A 21973-nucleotide genomic window follows, 5' to 3' on the forward strand; every position below is an offset into this window, starting at 1 on the left:
AAAAGAGTAGGAATTTGTGTTGCGCTTCCACAGACAGCTGCTGTTTTGGAGCGGCAAAGACAAACTGATTTCCCCGGTGTAAAATCAGCTAATAAAATTCAGACCGAGCAGCAAAATGTCAGCAACATCTCAGTATTTATCAGAGTAAAATCCCACCAGTCTGACGCAAGCGTGTCCAGGATCAAGGCTGCAGTGTGGAGAGAAGCTGCCAAGTAGATATTTACTCAAATATAAATATAATGAAATAAATATAATAAAAAATATGTATATCTAACACACTAGTACGGGATCAGTACTCAGTCACTTCAGGTATCAGAATCAGTATCAGGAAGGGGAAAAAAAACGCAATAAAAGTGTTGCAGAAAAAAACACAAGACTCCGTGAAGGAGTTGCTAAACTTTCTGTGTACGTTTAGCTAATTGCAGAGATGCCCGCCCCCCCGCCCCCCCCCGCCCCGCCCCCCAGGCCGGCTGGTGAGTTGATCTGTGCTTAGCCAGTCAAGAGCGTTTGCTGATCCGCCCTCAGCGACTGAGCAGCCAAATCTGACCGTTCCGGGCAGAAAGAGGATCTTAAAGAAGCGGTGGAGTCAAAGCAAAACTATTTTCTCAGTGACAACATTGCTTGAGTGTTTAATCGACATTTCACAACATATAAGGGCACCTGAGCGGGGGTTGGCCTGGGGGGGGGCTGAGACGTGACGGGGATGCACCTCCAGGAGCTCTCAAAACCAGGTCAATGAGGATTTGAGGTAACTGGGTCAATCTGTGTCCTTCTTAAGTAATTGCCACTAGCCTCTTGCGGTGGGAGTGTGCTAATCAATCCCGTGTGTGGACGAGACTACAACGATGGCAGGGCTGCCCAAAGACAGACCCGGGGCCAAATCTGGGCCACTATAGGACACCAGATATAAAAAATAATACAAGTAATAACAGGCTTAATAATTAAAATATAAAATAACGTATGGATGTGAGGTTAAAAACACTCTTTAAATATGTGGGATACTTAGCGATGAATTATTTTAATTAGGTAACATAACAACCCTACCAACTTCCCCGATAGTAAAGTTGGTGGTAAAAAAGAAACCTTTCTAATTACATTTGTTATTTTTTTTCCCTGTGCATTTAAAATTACACGTATGCATTTTGTTTAAAGTTCATAAAATAAAGCAAAACATTGCAGGTATGTCCTTCTCCTTCTCCCTGTTCCTGCTGGGTTCTCTCTGGTACTCCAGCTTCCTCCACAGTCCAAAGACATCAAGAGGGACCAGGTTAATCCAGACTCTAAATTGACCGTAGGCGTGGCTGGGAGAGCCAATGGTTGTCTGTCTCTATGTGTTGGCCCTGCCATGGACTGGTGACCTGTCCAGGGTGAACCCTGCTTCCTGCTTCAACTCGTTCAGTCCTTGTTTAGCTTGTTGTCCATCTAAAATCCTCCTCTGACATCAATCAAGAGACATCTTAAAAACTGCAGCTACAGTTATTTTTAGAAATAATTCGGCCTGTTCTGGTTCCCCTCTCACCAGACCCCCTGCTTTTGAACTAAAAAAGTAACAGGCTGCACTCAAATACTACGGGGAGGAAGGAATTCCTCAGCCCTTCCAGAAAAACAAGACGCCACCTTCACAACACACGAGAAATTACAAAGTGTCTCATCACCTAGACAAGAAAACGACTCCACCGGCGAACACAACTGCAGCCGCTGTTTTACGGCGTCCATTTCACCGTCTGGTATAAAGGGACCTCTGCTGAAATTTGGGGCTAATTGCTGCCATTCAGGCTCCAACGAGGCCTGCAGAGAGCACTGGGAGGAAACTGGCTGCTCGGTGAATAGAGACGATCTGCCAGCCAGAGGATGTGAGCAGTCGGAACACTTCAGTGGGTTTTAACGGAGCGGGTAGTGGTGGAAGCGCGCCGATCGATCACTGTTGCAACTATCGGAGCACTCAGCTGCGCCTCCCTCGCGTGTGTGCACGTAATCTAATTTGAGGACGATGAGGGAAGGTGTTGGATGAGGCAGCCCAGGCAACCTGCCAGCGCTGCTTTTACACCGCTGATATTTGGAGTTTGGATTCGTAGTAATCGAACCCAGTAACTTCAGGGGCGGGTCTGGTTTTTTATTTATACTGCAACAGGGGCCATTTTCTGAGATTTTAATTAATTTTGAAAATGTTTCCATGGTGATTTACGAAGAAATTCAGGCATATTTCTTGAGAATAACGGCAATATACTGTGATGAAATATTCCACTGTGCCGTGTGAATACCTCAGCCAAGGGAACCTCAGTAGAACCCAATGTAAGAAAATGTAATTTTCCATTGTGTTCAACGGCTCTCCTCCACAATCTAATGGGTTCTTCTTTGGCCCATGTTCCTCCCCTCAAAGATGGGTAAATATTGGCCTCATATGTTCTGCGTTGATCTGCAATCCAGCAAATGGCTCCAAAAACCACTTTCTCCTAGGCAAAGGAAACCAAACCTGATAAACCAAAGGTCCGTATTTGCTGCTCCCAGCTCAGAAGAAGAGACCAGTTGTTGACAGTTTTCGTCCCAGAATCAAAAACCCTGTCAGCAGCAGGTTCTATCAGCGGAATCATGTTCCAAAAGTGGAATGATAAGAAAGAGTTTGGTAGAACGTGACAGTTACAGCGCTCACACACACACACACACACACACACACACGACTGGGCGTGCTAGGTTTGCTGCTGAGCTGCATCACGCAGCCGTACCAAAGGAAGTGGTAGTTTTTGTATGCTGGAATACTACCGGGCATCCTGTGTATGAATAATAGCGGGATACACAACATCCAAGGGTAGAACTCCAGTGTGACCCTCCCTGATCGCGTCAGCTGACACTGGCTGGATGAGAGGCACCCTCCCTGGGGCAGATGCCCGCTTTCCCTGCTTGGTAATTCAGCTTTAATGATTGCTGAAACAAACAGATAGAGAACATACTGTACACGTGGCACACCGTGCTGCACAAACATGGATTAACAGACGGAACACGCAGCGGCGTTCACACGGGCCCTATCTTGTTTCATGATTGAGAGACATGGTAACATTTCGCAGCCGCAGCTTATCTGCGTTCTCGGGTCCTGATGGTGACGGGCTATGTACCAGCCCATGTATCAGCCACATGCAACGCTTGGATCCAGCGCGAGATGTTAACAGCAGGATTTAAAAACTCAAGAAATCCACCATCAGGGTTCCTGAGAGGAGAATCAGACACACTCAAGCAGAGTTCTGCCACCAGGCGAGGACGGAGGAGGACTTCCCCTCCCTGTCCTTCCCCATTTAAAAGCATTTGTTTGAGTGCTGTCTGTTCCCGACGTGCTCGGTTAGACGGATTTGTTTATCCTCTGAGGACCATCAGCAGGCCAGCCAGCGCCTCTCCTCTCCAAATGCATTTGTTCCCACTCCTGAGATACAGCGCGGTCCCTGCAGAGCTCCTCACTGCCGGCGCCGCTGCAGCTAATGAGCTCAGGAATTCCATACAGACGTAAATAAAAATCAAATAAATCCTTTTAGGCTTTGCTTACACGTTGATCTGATTGTAGTTTTAATCTGGTTTTCCCGAGACATGGGAGGTGTTTTCTATCCATGTGTGTAGAAAACACTGTGTGTCAGTTAAAGAAGAGGCTAGAGGACGTTTAGCTTCGCTTAGCATCCAGACAGCTAGCCTGGCTCACCAGAGTTACACTTTATATCTTCTCCGTTTAAAATGAACAGAAACTAAGAGGTGTAGAAACGAGAGGTTTTCGCTTCCTTCAGTTACTTCATTTTCCTCAGGCTGTGCACCCCTTCCACGCTAGGCTAGGCTAAGCTAGCTGTCTCAAGGCCACATCCAGAATTGCTGGAAACTTCTTCTTTTTTTACACCCAAACTGAATGTTTTTAAGATATTTTTTAATGACACTGAGAAAATGATCTCCAGAGGTAAATAAATATAAGGGGTTCAGGATTAGGATGCACGTCCTCAGGGTTTTTTATGGATACAGACATCAGGGTAATGGGTTGGATTTGTACTTTACTGTTCATTTTCCCTCATTTGCAGTTCTAATACTTTTATCTGTATCAGCCAGCCCTGCACGAGTCTCCTGGCCGTTTCAGCCTGCCAGCCACGACTAGCCGACACAGAACGTAAACACTCGGTTACCTCCTGTCACTGGTGTCTAAAGTGTAAAGCTTCTTTCGACATTTTATGACCTCACATTCTAAAAATGTAGTTTAAGACTTTTTCAGGACCTGCAGGAACTCTGGAGCACACAGTCATGAGACCAGGGGACGATCTTCCAATCTAAGAGGAAAGCAAATACGTTTCCCAAACAACTTTTCCTTTTAATAGCAACAAGCTGGTGATGAATTAAAGATCATGATGCAGTTATTGCCTTGAGCAATAAGTGAACGAACACAAAGATGGCAGTGATTCGGACGGTGAGTCATCTGAATTATTTACATGTTTGATCACAGTAGCAGAGAAAAACTCCGACCGAAATAACCAGGAAGTGAAGGGAAGACAGGTGGTTAAAGTTCACTCCGCCCGACCTGAGTGCTTCTCCAGCGGGACTCCAGCTGCTTCTGCCCCGGCCTCAGTCGCTAGCGGATCCTGAGGTCGCAGCCACATCTCCAAGAGCCGGCAGCATCTGTTTGTATGGGCTTAGCACTCGTGCGTCGTGATTGCTGGGATTATTTGGCCGTTACCAGCCTCACACGATGGCGAGGTAGCAGGCGGGGTGGGGGTCGGCGTGAACGAGCACTAGGAGTTCACGCACTTTTCTTTGCATTATCAGAAAAAATGTCGGTTTATTCGTGAAAAATAAACCAAGACATGTGGGTGACAATTCACAACAGTAGGTCCCACTGAAGCTACTGACAAGCTACTTGGTTTGATGCAACATAGGTTTATTATTTCACATGGCATTAATTCATCCTATCATACTAACTCGGTCTCCGCCGTGTGGCTCGCTGCTTACACGCTGATATTCAGGTATTGTGAAGTGTATTTCCACGGCTTCTCCTACATCATCGGGCTTCATTTATTTTCAAGAACTTTCCCAAGCCTGGGAAATGTTACTCTCCAGGACTCTTCCAGGTTTTTCCGAGACCGCGTGCGATGATTCAGTTTGTGCCAATTCAAAGAAACAATAATGAAATTATGTTTGCCTGGAAAAGAATCGTCAGAAAGCCAAACATGGGCACGGTGACTTTGGACTGTGGTCTCCTGCTGTCGCGCGAGGCCATAAAGTGTGTAGGCGGAGCAGAGCGACAAAATGTAAACTGTATCTTGAAGGCCGGCTGAGAATAAAACACAGCAGGATACGTGACACTGTCCTGTCCTGTCCATCTGTCCAAACACACACTAACACACCTGCTGCGGGCTGCACGGAGAGCCAACAAGTGTTTTCTCCTTGTGAGGCACCTCGGCGTGACCTTTGACCTCTGAACTACCGACAGTTGCTTCCTTGAGGCCTGACAGCACCACTGTGAACGGTTTAGCTGCCAGTGAGGGAAACAGCAGTTGCAGCCAGGTGATGCTCCTCTGAGTATTTCATACGTCCACGTCTCAACCATTTGCATTCCTCTATTTAAAAAAAGTGAGACAGAGAGTTGAGCGTTTACCACAAGGCTGCACTTCCTCAAACTTTACCAAGCTGAGTAAAACCTACAAACAAGGGCCGAGAGTTGTTGTTCCGACTTGAAAGCAGCTTCACACCATGAACCAATTTTGTCCAAGAACAAAAAAAAGGGTGAAAAACTGACGTTTGTAACGAATGCGTGCGCAGCTTTGCAGCTGGGTGTTCACGCGGAGGGGAAAATGTTCTGCAGGACCTTCGTTCCAGTGAATTTCTGCCTGCGGAAAGTTCTGTTTGACCCATGAAATCCTTTGTTTACAACAATAATCACAGCTCCAGGTCGTAGCCGGCAGATAGCTGGGGGGGGTTGGGAGAACGTCTTTGCTGTCTGGTCAGAGAACAACCCATTGTGTGTGACGCGCCGTGGGTTTACATGCAGCGTTGCTATAGTTACTGCTCTATTAGGTCATTTAATGGGATGACTGTTGTTGTGCAAGAATAAGAGAACAGAAAATAAATGGATTTACTGACGGAAGCACGTCTACCACTTACGCCCCCCCTGCAGTCAGGCTCGCTTCCAGTTCACCGACTGCAGCACAAACCTGTTAGCGGTTGGCGCCCCTAAAAAGGTGGACTTGGTTTCAATACCGTGACAGAAAATAGACACCTTTACATAATATAATAAATGAATATAGGGACGTGATGATGCCTCCGCCTCTGCGCTGTTTGACATCCAGGTTAAACACCCCACCTAGACCCGAGGTGCAGTCACACAGCGCCCAGGCCAGTTAGGGGCCCAATGAAGCTTTGGTATAATTTTAGTCGGACTAACATGTTACACTTGTTTTTCAAGAGTTTTAGCTGGAACAACACCATGAAACAACATTGTGAAAACGTGCTGAGTCAAGCTGGACATCATCCAGCAACTCGGGGCATGGTGAAGATGTCCGTTTGACACAGGAGGTGTAGCTGCGAGTTTAGCTTAGCTTCATTAACGTTAGCCTAGCAGAAGCGCTCTGCCTGGAAAGGTTTTTGACCCAACGGAGCAGATCCGTCACCCTGGAGCTGGAGTACACGGCTGTATTGCGACAAACTTGCTCGCAGTTTTACATCACGGCGATGAGAAAAGGCTTCTAGACATTTCGTCATCCAGTCAAGGGAAGTCATTTATACGTGTAAAAGTCGAGCCCAGTTTTTTAGCCGGCCTTGAAAAACACGCTTTGTCTCATCATCAACAAAGTAAACCATGTAGTCAGGTGCTGCCTGGAGTCGGTGAGCGCGTTGAACTAATTCAACAACACACACTGGGCTTGTCTTTGTTTCATGGCAGCCGTTGAACCGCCAGGGTAGCGACGTAGCGGCGTGCCTCGAGGAGGAAAATACTTTCCTACCGCGTCACAGATGAGGAGGCGTCCAGCACTGTCAAAACAAAGTGCAGGTCACACCTTATCAACCAAGAGCATCAAACCAGAATCACCTCCTTTCTATTTGGGCTAAACAGACAAAAGAGCTTGCTCAACATTTCAAGGCAGGTGTGACAGGACGGCGCCGCGCTCCAACCATCGTCGATCTACCAGCGCTTCCTTTCTTGGCACGCGCAGTTCATCAGGTTCCAACGGTCTGTTCCTGTTGCGCTCCTCTTCCTCTCTGCATTGCATTAACCAGCTTCCTGTTCAGCTGTAAGGATCAGTCACCTCCACGCCTCGGCTATGACACACAAACACAAATGTGGCTGTGGCTCACTGGCGGCTCAAACTTGCAGATATTGACTGACCTTCCTCACACTTCACCCCAGTGGACCTTCATCCAATCATCCTCCCTCCACAAGCTTCAGACTACACTCTGGCCAAGTCGATAGGCGTTTCAAATGCTGCCATCGCACTTCCTGACATTACTCATCGTTAGCGGATGAAAACAATGACTCAACTTGCAGGCACATGCCAGGCATACTCTGGACGGAAACATCCCGGATGAGTCTGCAGGGCTTGTGAGAGCTTGTGTGGAGTGACTGGTTTCTGAAAGGAACCCCTGAATCACGTATGACTATGAGGGTTGTGACTTATGCTTATCTTCATAGTGGTTCATTGTGTTACTGATGTCATTATGTCGAGAAACCTGTTGTCACTGAAGACATTAGACAGACCAGAATGGTTTCAATAGGCGGAAGGCGACAGAAACTCCCCGTTCCGGACCGCAAAGGCCACAGAACAATTTATGGTCAATTTATGGACAACTTTTAGGTAAAAATCAATCGACAACTAACTCTCAAACCCCGATGATGCCTAGCCTAGAGGTGTCAGCAAGAACAAAGAGATGTGAACACAGTCGGAGCAAAACGAAACACACAGTCAAGACCCAGAAAAGTTGGACGCAACAGTGCAGAGAAACAGCAAAGGACACGATTTTAAATAAATACTACAGTAATCCATAAAAATATTAGCCATTACTGAGTTGGTTGCATGTACATGTGTAACGTGTTAACGGGTGTTTATGATCTCATATCGCTTCACTCGCGCAATTTCCCCTCACTGAGTGAAACCTGAACAACACAACCGCACATTGATAGATTAATATTTAATTAAGGTTACCTCCAGCAAGTAGACCGACCCTTAGTAACCACGTAGCCACAAGGCGGTGAGCTAGTCCCTGGTCAGCCAGCTAGCTAGCTAGCTAGCTAACCTTAGAGCTTAGGCTAAGGTTTTCGAGAGATCGCTTCACAAACTGAACCACACACAAACACTGAACCGCTTTGCTGGCTCAGGTGTGTCGTAACCAACATATCAACATGTATGTATAAAAAAAAACCCTGATGTTTCTGTTGACAGATTCAGCAACTCATCCTCAAACTGCACTTGTCAACCTAAGCTAGCAGATCTGTGTCATGGCAACACTTTAATGGCAACTGCAGACATACAGTATGCAAAGTGAAGAGACATGGTTGCGTTGTTGCGTTTGTTGGCAACATGTGACAGTCGAGTGGAGAAGAGTTCGGGGTTTTTAATCCCTCCATATCTCAAGACTTGAACCCACTCGGTTCAGAGTCCAACAAGTCAGTTTAGCTCAGTTTCACAAACATAAGAGTAAAGGCCACGGAAAAAGTAAAATCCTGATAAACGCACAGTAACACTGCTGAGAGTTCCAATCAAAGGCGGACTAATATTTATAGCGATGAGGTATTTTACGTTCAAGCAGAACCAGCTGTGCTGTTGCGCTGATTAAAGTGACCCTAACCCAATCAGCTTGGTGGGAACAACCCATCGTACAAACAGAGTTAAATCTCTCTCTTTTGTTTCTTAAGCTGACAGGTAGAACTGTGTGTGCACGCAAATTAATACACACACACACACACACACACACACACACCCCAACATGGGTTCCCTGCCGTTAACCGTTAACATCCCATAAGGATGAACAGCTTCTCTTGATGACCTTTAAATCTGGTTTGACTTGTTGAAATTTCAACACCCCCCCCCCCCCCCGAAAGCGGCGCCACATCCTCTGAGTCAGCCAGCAACGCCGGAGGTTGGGAGGAAGGCCTGCAGCTACAGTTGGGCCAGGAGAACCAGATCAGCTGTTCCAGGTCCAGACGTAGCAGCGAAAGTGCCGAGCAGGAGGCAGAATAGTAAAGTGAAGGCAGACAGGAGACACCAGGAAGAGGAAGAGGTGACAACACAGTCTGGGCACAAATTTGACTAAACAAACACAAAGACTGCAGGGGGGAGGCATTTAACTGCTGGGTTGTTTGCAGCGGAGGTGAGGAGGACCATCAGTCTTCATTAGGAACACCTTGGCAGTGAGCAAAGGTAACCGCCTCTGATGGATGACACCTTTAAGTTCCCATTAAAAGCTACATCGCGCTCATAATCAGCTTCTGATTAACAGTCAGGCTGGAGGATGAACGCCGCCTCCTCTACAGCTCACAAAGCCCCCCACCCCGGTCAGCCTGCAGCTTCCATTTCTTCTCTGCTTCAAGTTGCGGGAACACTTCACACCAACTGTGAGTCGTTACAATGCTCAAAGCAGTTTGCCTGTTATTAACGAAAGTGCTCTGTTTGCAGAGCAGCGGAGGTCTGCTGAGACCACCTCGAGAGCCCCGTGAGGGGAGGACAGCTTTGACTTGTTGAGACTCCCCAGATGCCCCCCCCCCACACACACACACACACTCCACTCGGTTCTCCAGCTTCATGAGGTGAAGATACATCTACGAAAAGTTGTTCTTATTAGCCAGCAGTTGCAGCGATGAAAAACAAGGCTCATTGATTCAATAGAAGGCAGACGGATGTAAACTCCTCCTCCTCCGCCCGCCGTACTGCTCCGCCGCCTCTCCTCTCCCTCGAGTTGAAGGTTAATGATGAAGGGATACGGCAGAAGAATACAGATCAGGGATGGATGGATGTGGAAAGAGTGCTAGAGCAGCAAGCAAATGCTAACTGTGCATCAGAATGAGTTGATGGAAACACAGCTAACAAGACCTAAAGAGCTTCGGGCTGACAACAAGTCAAACAAACTTCACCCACTGAAGTGCGCCCTGAAAAACAGTCCTCGAGGGCCTCAACCGGCAACGGCGCTAAACCTAACATTCATGCTCACACCATTACACTGATTTAGCCGTTATCTCAGCCCTCTACCAGGACGGCCACTCCGGTGCAAAAGCATTTTTCTAATTGGAAGGTTTTGCCAAACGGCTGATCTCGCAGAGGCTGTGAAATCCAGCCCTCGTTTGAAAGCGTGCGCTCCATGTAGCTCCAATAAACATTGATCCAGCAGAGCAGATGCGTACGGAGGCGCTGTGCATACACGATTAATGCTGATCAACCAGCTAAAAGCCCGAGCGGCGTGTCTGCGTGTGCTCCGACTCGCTGGTACAGTTCTGCATCATTCAGGAGGTGAGGACCGATTCATTGATTCTTCATAAAATTGCAGATGAGCAACCCAGCAGGGCTCGGAGTGTACAAAAGGCCTGAGGCTGCACCCGCGTGTGAAAGATAACATAAATTAGCGCTCGGCTCAAATTTAATTACACAGTTTGCTGAGTTTAGCAGTTAAATGTTCACGGCATCACAATACCAGAGATTGAGTTGAGTTCAGGGACGGTAGGGACTCCAATACTTGTTAACCAGCAATGAACTGGTTAATCTTTTCAAAAATAAACTGTTAGACATGAGGCGCGAGCTCGAGTTTTAACCACTCCTTCTCCTCCCAGTGTTGGACCGAGGAATTCGATTGCCACTTCACCGGGCTGATAATTTTCACATCTTAAAATCAAATTTTCAAATACTTGAACGAGTTGAGTCAATAACCTGTTGGTGTATTCAAATGATGTTCATGATGTACAGAGACGCTGCTGCCCGGCTGCTTCTGCGCACACCAACATTCTTTACTTCTTCTTTATGTTTTATTCAACACTGGTTTCAACATTTATTTAATAAAAGTTCACTTAAGTTCAGCAGTTTCTTTTCCTCATTTGTTATTACTATCAAATCTCTCCATCTTAGTGCAAAAAAAAGAAATATAAAACATGACATCACTGGTCGACCACGAGTCGCGTCCCCGTCGCTCTCGGGGTTGTAGGACACGAGCTTCCCTGAAAGCCCCCGGGGGGAACCCCCGGTCCCAGCCAGGGTTCAGACACCATCCTGCCTGAACCTGGATCTATAACCAAGTAAATTATTGAGAAGTTTAGAAGAAGGTCTTTACAACACTTGCTCAACATTCCAGGAAACCGGTGTGCTTGTTAGATCATCCCAATACTCAAGTGAAGAGCAGCACCACGGATGAGACGGTCCCAGGCCTCGCCGAAGCCCCGTCCCTCCTCTCTGGGCCCAGCAGCAGCCGTCGGCCTTCGCTATTCACAAATCAGGAGGTGGGGATGACGGCAGCAGACAAACTGACACTTGTGTCAGGTGATCGGCGTCTGTTTCCAGATGGATCGGGTCGTTTGGGCTGCCACCGCCCTCTGTTCCAGCCGCGACAGAAGTGAACCGAAGCTGCTGGATTTCACTGTGTGGTGACGCTGCCACCTAACATCTCGGCTCCTTCAGAATCACATGATGCAACAGTGTGAGGAAATCTGCAGGTACACTCGACCAGGACCCAGTACACCATCCCTCCATATCAGCCGCCGGCCTACGAAGCGGCAGACCGGTGACAGACTTGAGGGCCGAATCTTAAATTCTGCACGACAGTGTACAAAACAACAGTGGCGTTGACGTACACTCAGTTACAACCATCTCAGAAAGTCTCCAACAACCATGTTTCCACAGCTGCAACCATTAAGTGGCCAACACAATGTTTGCTGCCTGTCACACATGTGAACAAAGACCACAAACAACTCTGATGTCTTCTGTCTTTCTGGGAGTTTCAGTTTCCATCTTTATTCGTCAGATCCTGGCAGATTTATGAGAAATTAGACCAGACACACTGCTGCCTGTTAGCCTGCTAATGTAGCAACAAATGCAGCAGCAAAGCAGCTGCTCAAAAATGAGCCCGGTAGAACCAAGCAGCAACAGTTTGCAGCAGTTGATGATCAAACTACTTCAAAAGTAGAATATCTGTGCTACATGCTAATTAGCAAATGTTTGTATAAGCAACAACTTTAAGCGGTCGTCAAGGCAAATAAAGTGAACTGCAGACTTGCTAGCATGACTGCAAACCAGCTAGCATGACTACAAACCAGCTAGCATGACTACAAACCAGCTAGCATGACTGCAAACCAGCTAGCATGACTGCAAACCAGCTAGCATGACTACAAACCAGCTAGCACGACTACAAACCAGCTAGCACGACTACAAACCAGCTAGCACGACTACAAACCAGCTAGCACGACTACAAACCAGCTAGCATGACTGCAAACCTGCTAGCACGACTACAAACCAGCTAGCACGACTACAAACCAGCTAGCACGACTACAAACCAGCTAGCACGACTGCAGACCCGTAGATGTTCTAGTGTTGTTAATACCAAAAACGTCTTTTAAATTGGTTCCTTACTGCAACTGAAACCAGTTATAAAACAAAAGCTATTACAAGTAAGTCATAAACTCTTCCATTCACAGCTGCTTCAGGACATATTTTCAGGTTTTACAGTTTAAGTTATGTTCTCTGAGCTTTTTTAATTGACATTTTTGTGGCCTGAGGATCTCTTCCATTTTTGTTTTTTTGTTTTTTTGCATCATATCTTTCACAACATCTCTAGAAATCTGAGCAGAAGTTGCTGTTTCTGCACACAGGAAGTATTTCCAATACTTTCTGACCCTCGAGTACAAACTGAACCGGACAAAAGGCTTTCATGTACTGGCTGGATAAGGATCCGGTCCTCCTCTAAGAGCCTTGAAAGATAATCAGAGATGTCAACTAACTGCCTGTGCTTTGTTCACATACACACTTGTTTGGTTCAAAGCTGGTAACATACTTCCTTTGTTGTGGTCACATGATGTTCTTTCATTTTGTACCTTAAGTCTGCTAAAGTTTACTCCAAACCTCTGATTTCATATGCCGAACAGCCGCATTGCACAACATATTAGAATTTCTGTCAGTTCATTGTCAAAACACCACACTTCCACTGGATTTCAGGTGTTCATCTCTTAAAGTTCCGGACAGACGTTACTTTCCTATTTGCTCACAGAAACTCAATATGCAGGTTAAAGCCACACCAACACGTTTTTGTGCCTTTTTAATGGTTAATTTAGCATGTTACTGTTGGTCTGAGTCACCGTATCTTCCACCAGTCCACTATTTTCTTATTTCTCGTCCTCCCTCGTTCACATCATATTTACTTGGGAGTTCTTCCTCCAGCTAGCAGCACAATACCACATCCTACTGTTGTTTTCTTCAAACTGAGGGTGAAGTAAGTCAAAGCTCCAGCAGCCGCCGCCGCCGCCGCCGTATTTGCTCTCGTAAGGAAAAATGGATCCATTAATCTTCGCGCTGATCAACAGTGAGGGTTTGTTGGGGGGGAAAGAGGCTCCGCAGCAAATGTGTGCCAGCTCATTTCCTCAAGGTCTGTTGCAAGAAACCACCACCTTCCTCCGGTGCAGCCCCCGCACGTGGCAAGATTACATCTTTTATTTATCAGTTCTGGGCTCTAGTTTTCCAGCTAATTCCAGGTTGGGATGCAATCAGGCAAGAAATGCTCCTTGAGGAGTCTTGACAAGCAACACGTCACATTTCACATTTGCTGCTTTCACTAATATTTCATGCAGTTTATTACTTTCTCCACGGCACAATACTTTCCCCTGATTGGTGATCCAAACCTTAACATGACTTCTCACCGCCTCTGTTCTCTGCTCATCCCCGCTGGCAGCAGAACCCCAGCGCCACAGAACCGGGGGCCGAACTCCCTGGGTGCTTTCCACTTGTGTTGTATTTTTACTCCTCTTACATCAGGACACAATCATTGTATGTTGCAAGCTTGGCTCTGAATACCAACCCCCTCTTCCCAGTAGAAACATTCCCAATATCTGGGATTATTTAGGCCTCTAATTTTGGCAGGACAGAGCCTGGTGTGAGTGTGAGTGTGAGTGTGTGTTGAGTGTGTGTTGAGTGTGTGTTGAGTGTGTATTCCCTGTGGCCCTTGACTGAGCACACAAAGCCTGCGAGAACCTACTGCATTTAAAACGTGGGGGGAAGTGGGACAGGTCATGCAGAAGTGTTCAGATTGCATTACAATTCAAATTAATCACGCGGAGTAATGGGATTACAGAGGGCTGTGAAGGCGTCCTGAGTCTGGTGAACTCACAGGTGACAGACTGCAGCAGCACAATCAAAGCCTCTGAGCGCGTAACGACATAAAGTGAAGACCGTCTTCATTAAAGTGAGCTATCTCTTCAATTCAGCACCACGCCTGCTCCCTCGCAGCCAGCCGCTCTTCTCCTGCCTTTTTCGATTACAGCTACAAAGACACAAACCTGAACCAATTGGCTGCAGACTGGTGTGAATCATGGCCCCGTTTAAAGGAATCTTTGTGCTCAATACGCTTCCTCCTTCCAAATCTCTTCTACTTAACAAGGGAGTGAAAAGATGCTTTTGTTTGCCTTCCTTTTGGAGGCGACAGGAAGCTTGAGAGACACAAATGAACATGAAAATGGGAACAAAGTGCCAAACTCACAATGGGAACGCTGGGTATTTGATATGTGTGCCGGGTAATTAAAATCTCAAAGCTCCCAGCACAGAACCACACGTGGAAAAATGACCTGGAATGCAAGTCGTTGGTGGTGAAAAGTTGTCAGGCGCGAGGAGCCGTGAGTTCAGCTCACTGGAGGGAAACCTCAGGAGCGTGAGGCGGGATGTCCGACCTGTCTTACACCTCACATTTGTGTTTTACTGTGATGGGGAAAAAAAGAAGCTCATTTCAATTTCCACTGTATCAGCTGACAAGGGCAGGATGTGGACCTGATCACAGCTCAGAGAAGAGAGAGGAGAGAAGCACCACTGAGCTCTGGTAAACACGAGTCCGCATCCCAGACCTGCAGGTTAGTTTGAAGTATTTGAGGCTGAGGAGGCATCTGAGGTGTCACAGCAGCCCCATGACCCGACCCGGACTGAGCCGAGGACCAGGGTTGCAGCTCTTTCCATCACCGGTGCATCTGCTGATTATCATCGTGATTTCTAGAATTGACCAGTCTGGATAATGCCAAGAAAAATTGGGGGAAAAAAAAGTTCATTGCAAGCAATTGTGTTCAAAAGGCTCCTGAGATCCACCCAGCAGCCCGACACAGAGGACAGAAATCACCCGAAGAGCCCGAAACCAGCGAACATAAAAACTGACCGATCAATCAATCGTCAGTTTTTCTGTCCCCAACACCACAAATTCCACATCAGCTGCATTTCCCGACACCAAAGACAGCAGCAGACCGCGGGTTTCGCCGTTTCTCTCCGTTGCGGCAAAGTTTCTCATCGCTCCTGACGGTGTTTTTGCGTGGGGAAAAAAGTACAAATCTTTGAGGTTTGACACTATTTCCTCTCTTTTTTCTTTCTTCCGTTTTCTGTTTTTGTTTTTTGGACGCTCCACAACCCCGCATTTAAAATTCAAAGTGCCTGAAGCCAAACCAGATTTAAATGCCCCAGTCACGCATTCCCATTCACGCACCAGCAGATTTAAAGCCCCATTGTAGCCTCTCAGTGTCGCCTGACCGCTTCACCCTTTGTTGTCAACCCCTGTCACTTCACCTATTATTCCAGCCACTCATGTATGAAGCCATAAATGTAGGCCAGGTTGTAGTTTTCTGAGTGTACTGTGTACAGTCTGTGTATTAGTACATCCGTCACTCACCGACTTGCAGGACGTTGTCCACGCAGCCGCTCTCCAGCAGAGCGATGCCCCGCCGGAACGGCAGCCGCGTCTCGTCGCCGCTCTCCCCGCTGCTCCCCGCCTCCTCCGCGCCGCTGTTGAACGACGAGTACATGCAGATCTCCCGCTCGCTCCTGGGGAAAGACCAGTACACGATCCGCCTCTGAACAGGTTCCGGGATCCGTTCGAAACGTTCCTCCACCCTCTGGAACGGCCACTTCTCCGCGACTTTCCTCGCCGCGATATCCAGGAGACACTCCGGGCTCTGGGCTTTGCTCGATCCGCTCTGGGTGGCAGCCGAGCCGCCACACGGCGCCCCCGCGGCCCGCTGGCCTTGCCTACACGTCGCGCCGTAGCCCGGTCTACAGCAGAGCCGCTTGGCCGGGGGCTGCTGTACGCACTCCGCCATGATAGCTCCGCTTTAACAGCGACGGAGGAAGTCAACGCACCATATGAACGGGATCGGAAGGGAAAAGGTTACGAACTGCTCGATTGTTGCCCAAATCTTCCTTTTAAGGAAGCGGAGGGCGGGGCTTCCACGGGCTTGACAAGCCCCTTTGTTGACAAATGAAGAGGGGGCGTGGCTAGCCAGTTAGCTCCGTGCTAAACACGGCTGGTAGGCAGAAATCCCGCACGGCCGTTAAGCTCTTGTGAGTCACCGGAGTAAAAGGCTCGGACACGGGGGGAGGGTGTTGTGAAGCCCGGCTCTGCTTCCACAGCGTTTCCCCCCGCTTAACGTCGACCGGAATGACGCGGAGGGGCGCGCTAGCTAAGCCCAGAGGAGCGCCTGATGCTGTGGGCGGCCTGTCAACACAGGAGCCTCGTGGTTTGGGGGGAGGGCCGTGAACACAACACCGCCCCGTGTGACGTTTAAATGTCCACTGGAATGTTGGTCCGTTTAAGTAGAAATGGTTGAAACAGAACCGACCGGCTGTCCAGCAACGGTCCCTCTGCCCCGGACCTGTTTTGTCGTTTACTTCTGACTCCATCAGGTCAGCAGGGCTTCTAAACCCCTGTTTAAGCGTCGCTGGACCCAAAATGTTTCCATTCTACTGTGTACAACTGAAGGCATCATCCTTCCTCCTCACCACCGACACAACAGGAACATGTTAGGACACAACATTTACAGAGAAATAATTCAGTTACTTGAAATACCAACAAGGCCAACATGGCGTCTGATTTGATCCAGCGGCGTTTTGATGTCTAATAAATAATTGTTCTTCATTTGACCTGACAGCAGAGGGCAACTTCAAGCAGGGCGCCAGTTTGGCACAAGTGTAGTAATAAAGAAAATGAGGAAGCAGAGACGTTTGGTCACAGATTCTTTTTTTTAGCAACACAATACTTTGTTTTGAGCCCCTAGAGGAAAAACGTTCAGGCGCCTGCGCTCGTGGCCTGCTGGCCCTGAGGAGCAGCGGGCGTGACCCCCTGCTGCTCACACCCTCCCACAAAATTACACTCAGCGATAAAACTTACAGTATAACTCAAACAAATATGTCAATCGATGAAGATATGTATCAAATTTCAAGACATAAAACCACCAGATTGAATCATAAATATTTAAATAAATAAATATTCCTTCTATTGTGTAATTTTGCTTTAATTTAACCGTCACGCAATCCATTAAAGTAGGTAATTTCAGAGCAACAACATGAAGTCACAGCCGAACACATCTGATATCTCCCTCTCATTTTATCGGCAACAGAATCGTTTGGAAGACGCTTTCAAACTGTTACATTCATGCAAAAGCGCACTGTTTGTCACTGTGATGGGTGGGTCTGTCTTTTTCTTCTTCCCATTTCCAGAAACTGTACCACCTGCTGCTGCAGCAGGACGGAGTTATCAGCAGCCTTATTTCAGCACACTTGCCCCATGCTGTGTAAATGATTTGGGCCCCCTGGTTGAATATCTGTACTATTGTCTCAATTTCCCCTGCAGACAGCGGAGGAGAAGCCCAGTAATGACGGAGCCGTTTCACTCAGCATGGTGGTAACAGTAGGAGGGCAGAGGGAAGCCAGAAACACTGACACGCTGTCTTGATTAAGGTAGAACCACCCTCCAACATCTCTCTTCATGCTCATTTTTTAGGCGTGCACTTGCATTTCTCGCTCTCTGCCTTAAATGTCATCATATTAAAATGGTCCTCATCTTGTTTTTCATTGCGGGCACACACATTTAATCAAGATGCTTCATTTCACCACACCGCTGATGATTTAGAGAATATATATATATATATATATATATATATATATATATATATATATATATATATATATATATATATATATAAAGCAAAATATTAAGATGGATGACGTGACAGCTCCCCCCGAATAACGCCAGCAGCTCTTGATGGTCCCCCATGGCCGGGTGCAGGATAGGTCATAAATCCCAGCACACATGCTCACTGGCAGCTACCTCTGGCTTGGATGTCATTGCAACTGAAGAGTGAAATTCCCCTTAATTTATTCTTCCAAGCAAACAACCTTTAAAATGTGGGTTTTTCTGAATGAAGCTGGGTACTCTGACACTGCTACTCTCCATCAGTTGTCATGACTCAGGTCCCTTTTCTTCCCACGTTGCCTTTTTTTCCTCATCCCATTCGGCATCAAATTTAGTTGCACAAAAACGAACAAAACAAACAAACTAACACCACAGAGAAAACAGAGCAGGAGACTCTCTTCTAGTTGGAGGTTTGAGGTTACTATTAGTGTGAGTTTCAACAAGTATGACAAAAATAAAAAATAAAAAAGGAGCAAACAGGAAGGTGCCGGTGGGTCCATGCTGGTTTAAGCAACCCTCTCACAACACTAAGCTGACAGAAACCCAACAGTTCTTATTTTAGGTGACAGGTGATCTTATGAATGCAACGTTCCCTTAAATTGTGTGTCTGTGTTTCAGCAGCTTACTGGAACAATAGAGTGGAGAGGCAACGACTCTTACAACAAGAAACACGAGTTAGCACGGCTGGATGTGCTGCCCCTCCATCTCAGAGTTGAAGAGAGAAAAGCTCCAGAATGCAGAAAGAGCCAGCCACATATATTTAGCTTGAAGCTAACAGCTAATAACAACTACTGACGGCTAACAACAACAGAACTGTCTGAGGGTCATTGTCCGCTTCCGCCTCCTCCTTGTGTCTTTTATACACACGTCAGACGCGTCACTCAACCCTGCAGATCAGCAGCCGGCGTGTGCTCTTGCTTCATCTTATATGAGCATGACTGTAAATATTTCTGCTGTGCTTCGATGGATGGAAGCTTTTGCAACGCAGCGCCTCATATATTACACACGAGTCCGGTACCGGGGCATAAAGAATTATTTAAGACTCTCGTTAACATGATTTCTGTGGATGGACTCTCTGCTCTTCTAAGATGGCCAGTAAAAGTAATGATGACACTCCTGCTCACTCCTGGGGATAATCAGACACTCGAATACACACACACACACACACACACACACACACACACACACACACACACACACACACACACACACACACCATAGTATCCTTTCACGCCGGCCTCATTTGCATTCTCATCAGTATGCATGAAATTTCTAGCTGAACTTTAATACCCTAACTGCTGCATAATACACTTTAATGAGCATAAAAGTGAGCATGACAATTAAAACTCGCATTAATCACTAAACGCTGAGGGGTGGGGATGTGAGGATGAGATGAGAGGGAGGGAGAGCACTCCAGAGAGAAGGGGGGGGGTGAAGAAGAGAAGAATGAAGGATGGAGCCAGTAAAGAGCATAAATGAGAGGGACAGGACAATAAGAGGAAGAGGATGGTGGCGAGAGCTCTGAGTGCTGGAGGATGAGGAGGAGCTGGCCGGGGCGGCGCCACAGGCACAACCAATGAACGATGGGTTTTCCTTTCAGAAGTCCGAGGCTGCTCTTCCTCGTGGTTTAATTCTGGTTTATTTATCTCTCCCTCCCTTTGTTCTTCCTCTTCTTTAAAGGAGTACACGTGTCATTCACAAAGAGGATTACGTTCCAAGCGATGTTTCCACCTCTACCTTCCCCCCACTCTGCTCCCTCCTTTCCTTGACGCAAATGATTTATGAATATTCAGAAACAAATGATCTCATTTGATTTTCCTATCCCATCTTGAGTTAATTTACTTTTCCCATGTGTCATATCTAGGTTTTAGCAACAAATAGAAGTATTAAATTAGACTGTAGTCATGCAGATGCCTGAGTGTATATAGAGAGAAAAAATACACATCAGGTCAGGTTAAGATTTAACAGTCCAACTTGGTAAGAAGATAGATGCCCCTCTGTCTTCTGTGCCAGCTGACTGCTAGTTAGCTTAGCACAGTTATTAGTGGTGAATGGGAAGTGTTAGCACAAATTCTTAAAATTGACTTTTCTCCAAAATAGTTTTTGCCTGCATTGATATCAGGAGGGTTGAGTGTAACCTTGGTGCTGAATACCAGTTTAACATGAGGAGGCGTTGTAGTGGTAGAATCAGACACGTAGCCGGAACTACTTTCCTGACTGGGAGCAGTGATTTGACGCAGCACCTCCAAAGCTCCACTGGAACTTGGGTCAACAGAACCAAACGTTTGTTGAGGACTAGAAGAGCGACTGCTGCTACTGATGATGATGAGGAGGATTCCTGCTGGACACACCAGCATCCTGGACCTGAGCTAGCTGATGCTAACACTTCCACCCACTACCAGTCATTGGGCTAAGCTAACTAGCCTGGACCTGAGCTAGCTGATGCTAACACTTCTCACCCACTACCAGCCATTGAGCTAAACTAAATAGCTTGGACCTGAGCTAGCTGATGCTAACACTTTCACCCACTACCAGCCATTGAGCTAAACTAAATAGCTTGGACCTGAGCTAGCTGATGCTAACACTTTCACCCACTACCAGCCATTGGGTGAAGCTAACAAGCCTGGACCTGAGCTAGCTGATGCTAACACTTCCCACCCACTACCAGACATTGTGCTAAGCTAACTAGCCTGGACCTGAGCTAGCTGATGCCAACACTTCCCACCCACTACCAGACATTGTGCTAAGCTAACTAGCCTGGACCTGAGCCCCCTAATGCAGCACAGAGGAGAGAGGGGTCGATGGGCAACAAGCAGTTTTACTGAAAAGGTGTTTCTGTAAATGTTAAGGAGTAGCTTCACCCCCAGCAGCTAGAATCATAAAAATGGAGCCTGGACATTGTTGCATTATTAAAAATCTGATGTGGATCAATTTTGCCTGAACATATATTTTTACTTTAGACACTGTAAATGCATTTTGTTGATTGTTCTTTCCTTTGCTTTAAGGACCTGAATTCTTCCACCGCAGCAGAAAACACACATGCAAATATACAGATGACACACTGAGTTATTCTCTGCCTAAAATATCTAATTTATTGTGTCCTACAACATGTTGATTACAGCAATTAGATATCAAGATGTCTCAGCCTGACACACACACACACACACACACACACACACACACACACACACACACACACACACACACACACACACACACACAGATCTAATCACCATTATTGTTGCAGAGTTGACACATTTCTTAGAGCATTTGACCTCCTTTGTCCTTACGGAACCTAGTGCATGTGCGTGTGTGTGTGTGTGTGTGTGTGTGTGTATGTGTGTGTGTGTTCATAGTATAAACTCCATCTACATTTCCATAAATCAGAGAAGCTGGTTTGCTGCTTGGGGTCCTGAGAGCTAAAGGCCCGTCAGCCTGTTGGGAATATGAAGAATTCAGATGATGTGTGTGTGTGTGTGTGTGTGTGTGTGTGTGTGTGTGTGTGTGTGTGTGTGTGTGTAGCTTCCTCTGTGAGCACCAGTATGACATTTAAACCCTTCTAGTGCAGACTTTTTTGAGACATTCGTGTTGAGGTTCTCAGGTTGGAGTTGGACCTGGGTCCAGGTCCAGGTCCAGTTTAAGGGGTCTTTGTTTAGGGGTGTTGGATAAGATGAGTCAGTTCAAATTCGTTGTCCCAACACTTAACATTCTTAACCCATTTTCTCATGTTCTTCCTTCTGCCAGTCTGTCTGTGCCTGCTCACTAAACCTTTGTCGGCTGGGGAACACGGCGTGAAACTAAAACTAAATCAAACAAAAACACGGATCATGACACGATACTT

The 21973-nt window shown here is 46.9% G+C and overlaps 1 protein-coding gene and 1 long non-coding RNA gene across 2 annotated transcripts in view; both read right to left on the reverse strand.

The window, feature by feature from the left end:
• The window catches only part of LOC147243630 (zinc finger SWIM domain-containing protein 6-like), a 34661-nt gene extending 18136 nt beyond the window's left edge, over window positions 1–16525 (reverse strand). The window contains exon 1 of the mRNA XM_086187367.1: window positions 15835–16525. Within this exon, the coding sequence (XP_086043493.1) occupies window positions 15835–16261 (427 nt within the window). The 5' untranslated portion in view covers window positions 16262–16525. The remainder of the gene's footprint in view (window positions 1–15834) is intronic.
• Window positions 4049–8336, reverse strand: LOC147243631 (uncharacterized). Its single transcript, XR_015110393.1, has 3 exons — window positions 8154–8336; window positions 7086–7272; window positions 4049–6984 (listed from the first exon to the last, which is right to left on the reverse strand). It is a non-coding gene; the product is annotated as an uncharacterized LOC147243631 (long non-coding RNA).
• Window positions 16526–21973: the final 5448 nt, after the last annotated feature.

The sequence above is a fragment of the Aulostomus chinensis genome, chromosome 19 (genome assembly GCF_037954235.1).
Source record: "Aulostomus chinensis isolate RoL2024-O1b breed Wild chromosome 19, RoL_Achi_v1.0, whole genome shotgun sequence".
In the NCBI taxonomy this organism is placed as follows: Eukaryota; Metazoa; Chordata; class Actinopteri; order Syngnathiformes; family Aulostomidae; genus Aulostomus; species Aulostomus chinensis.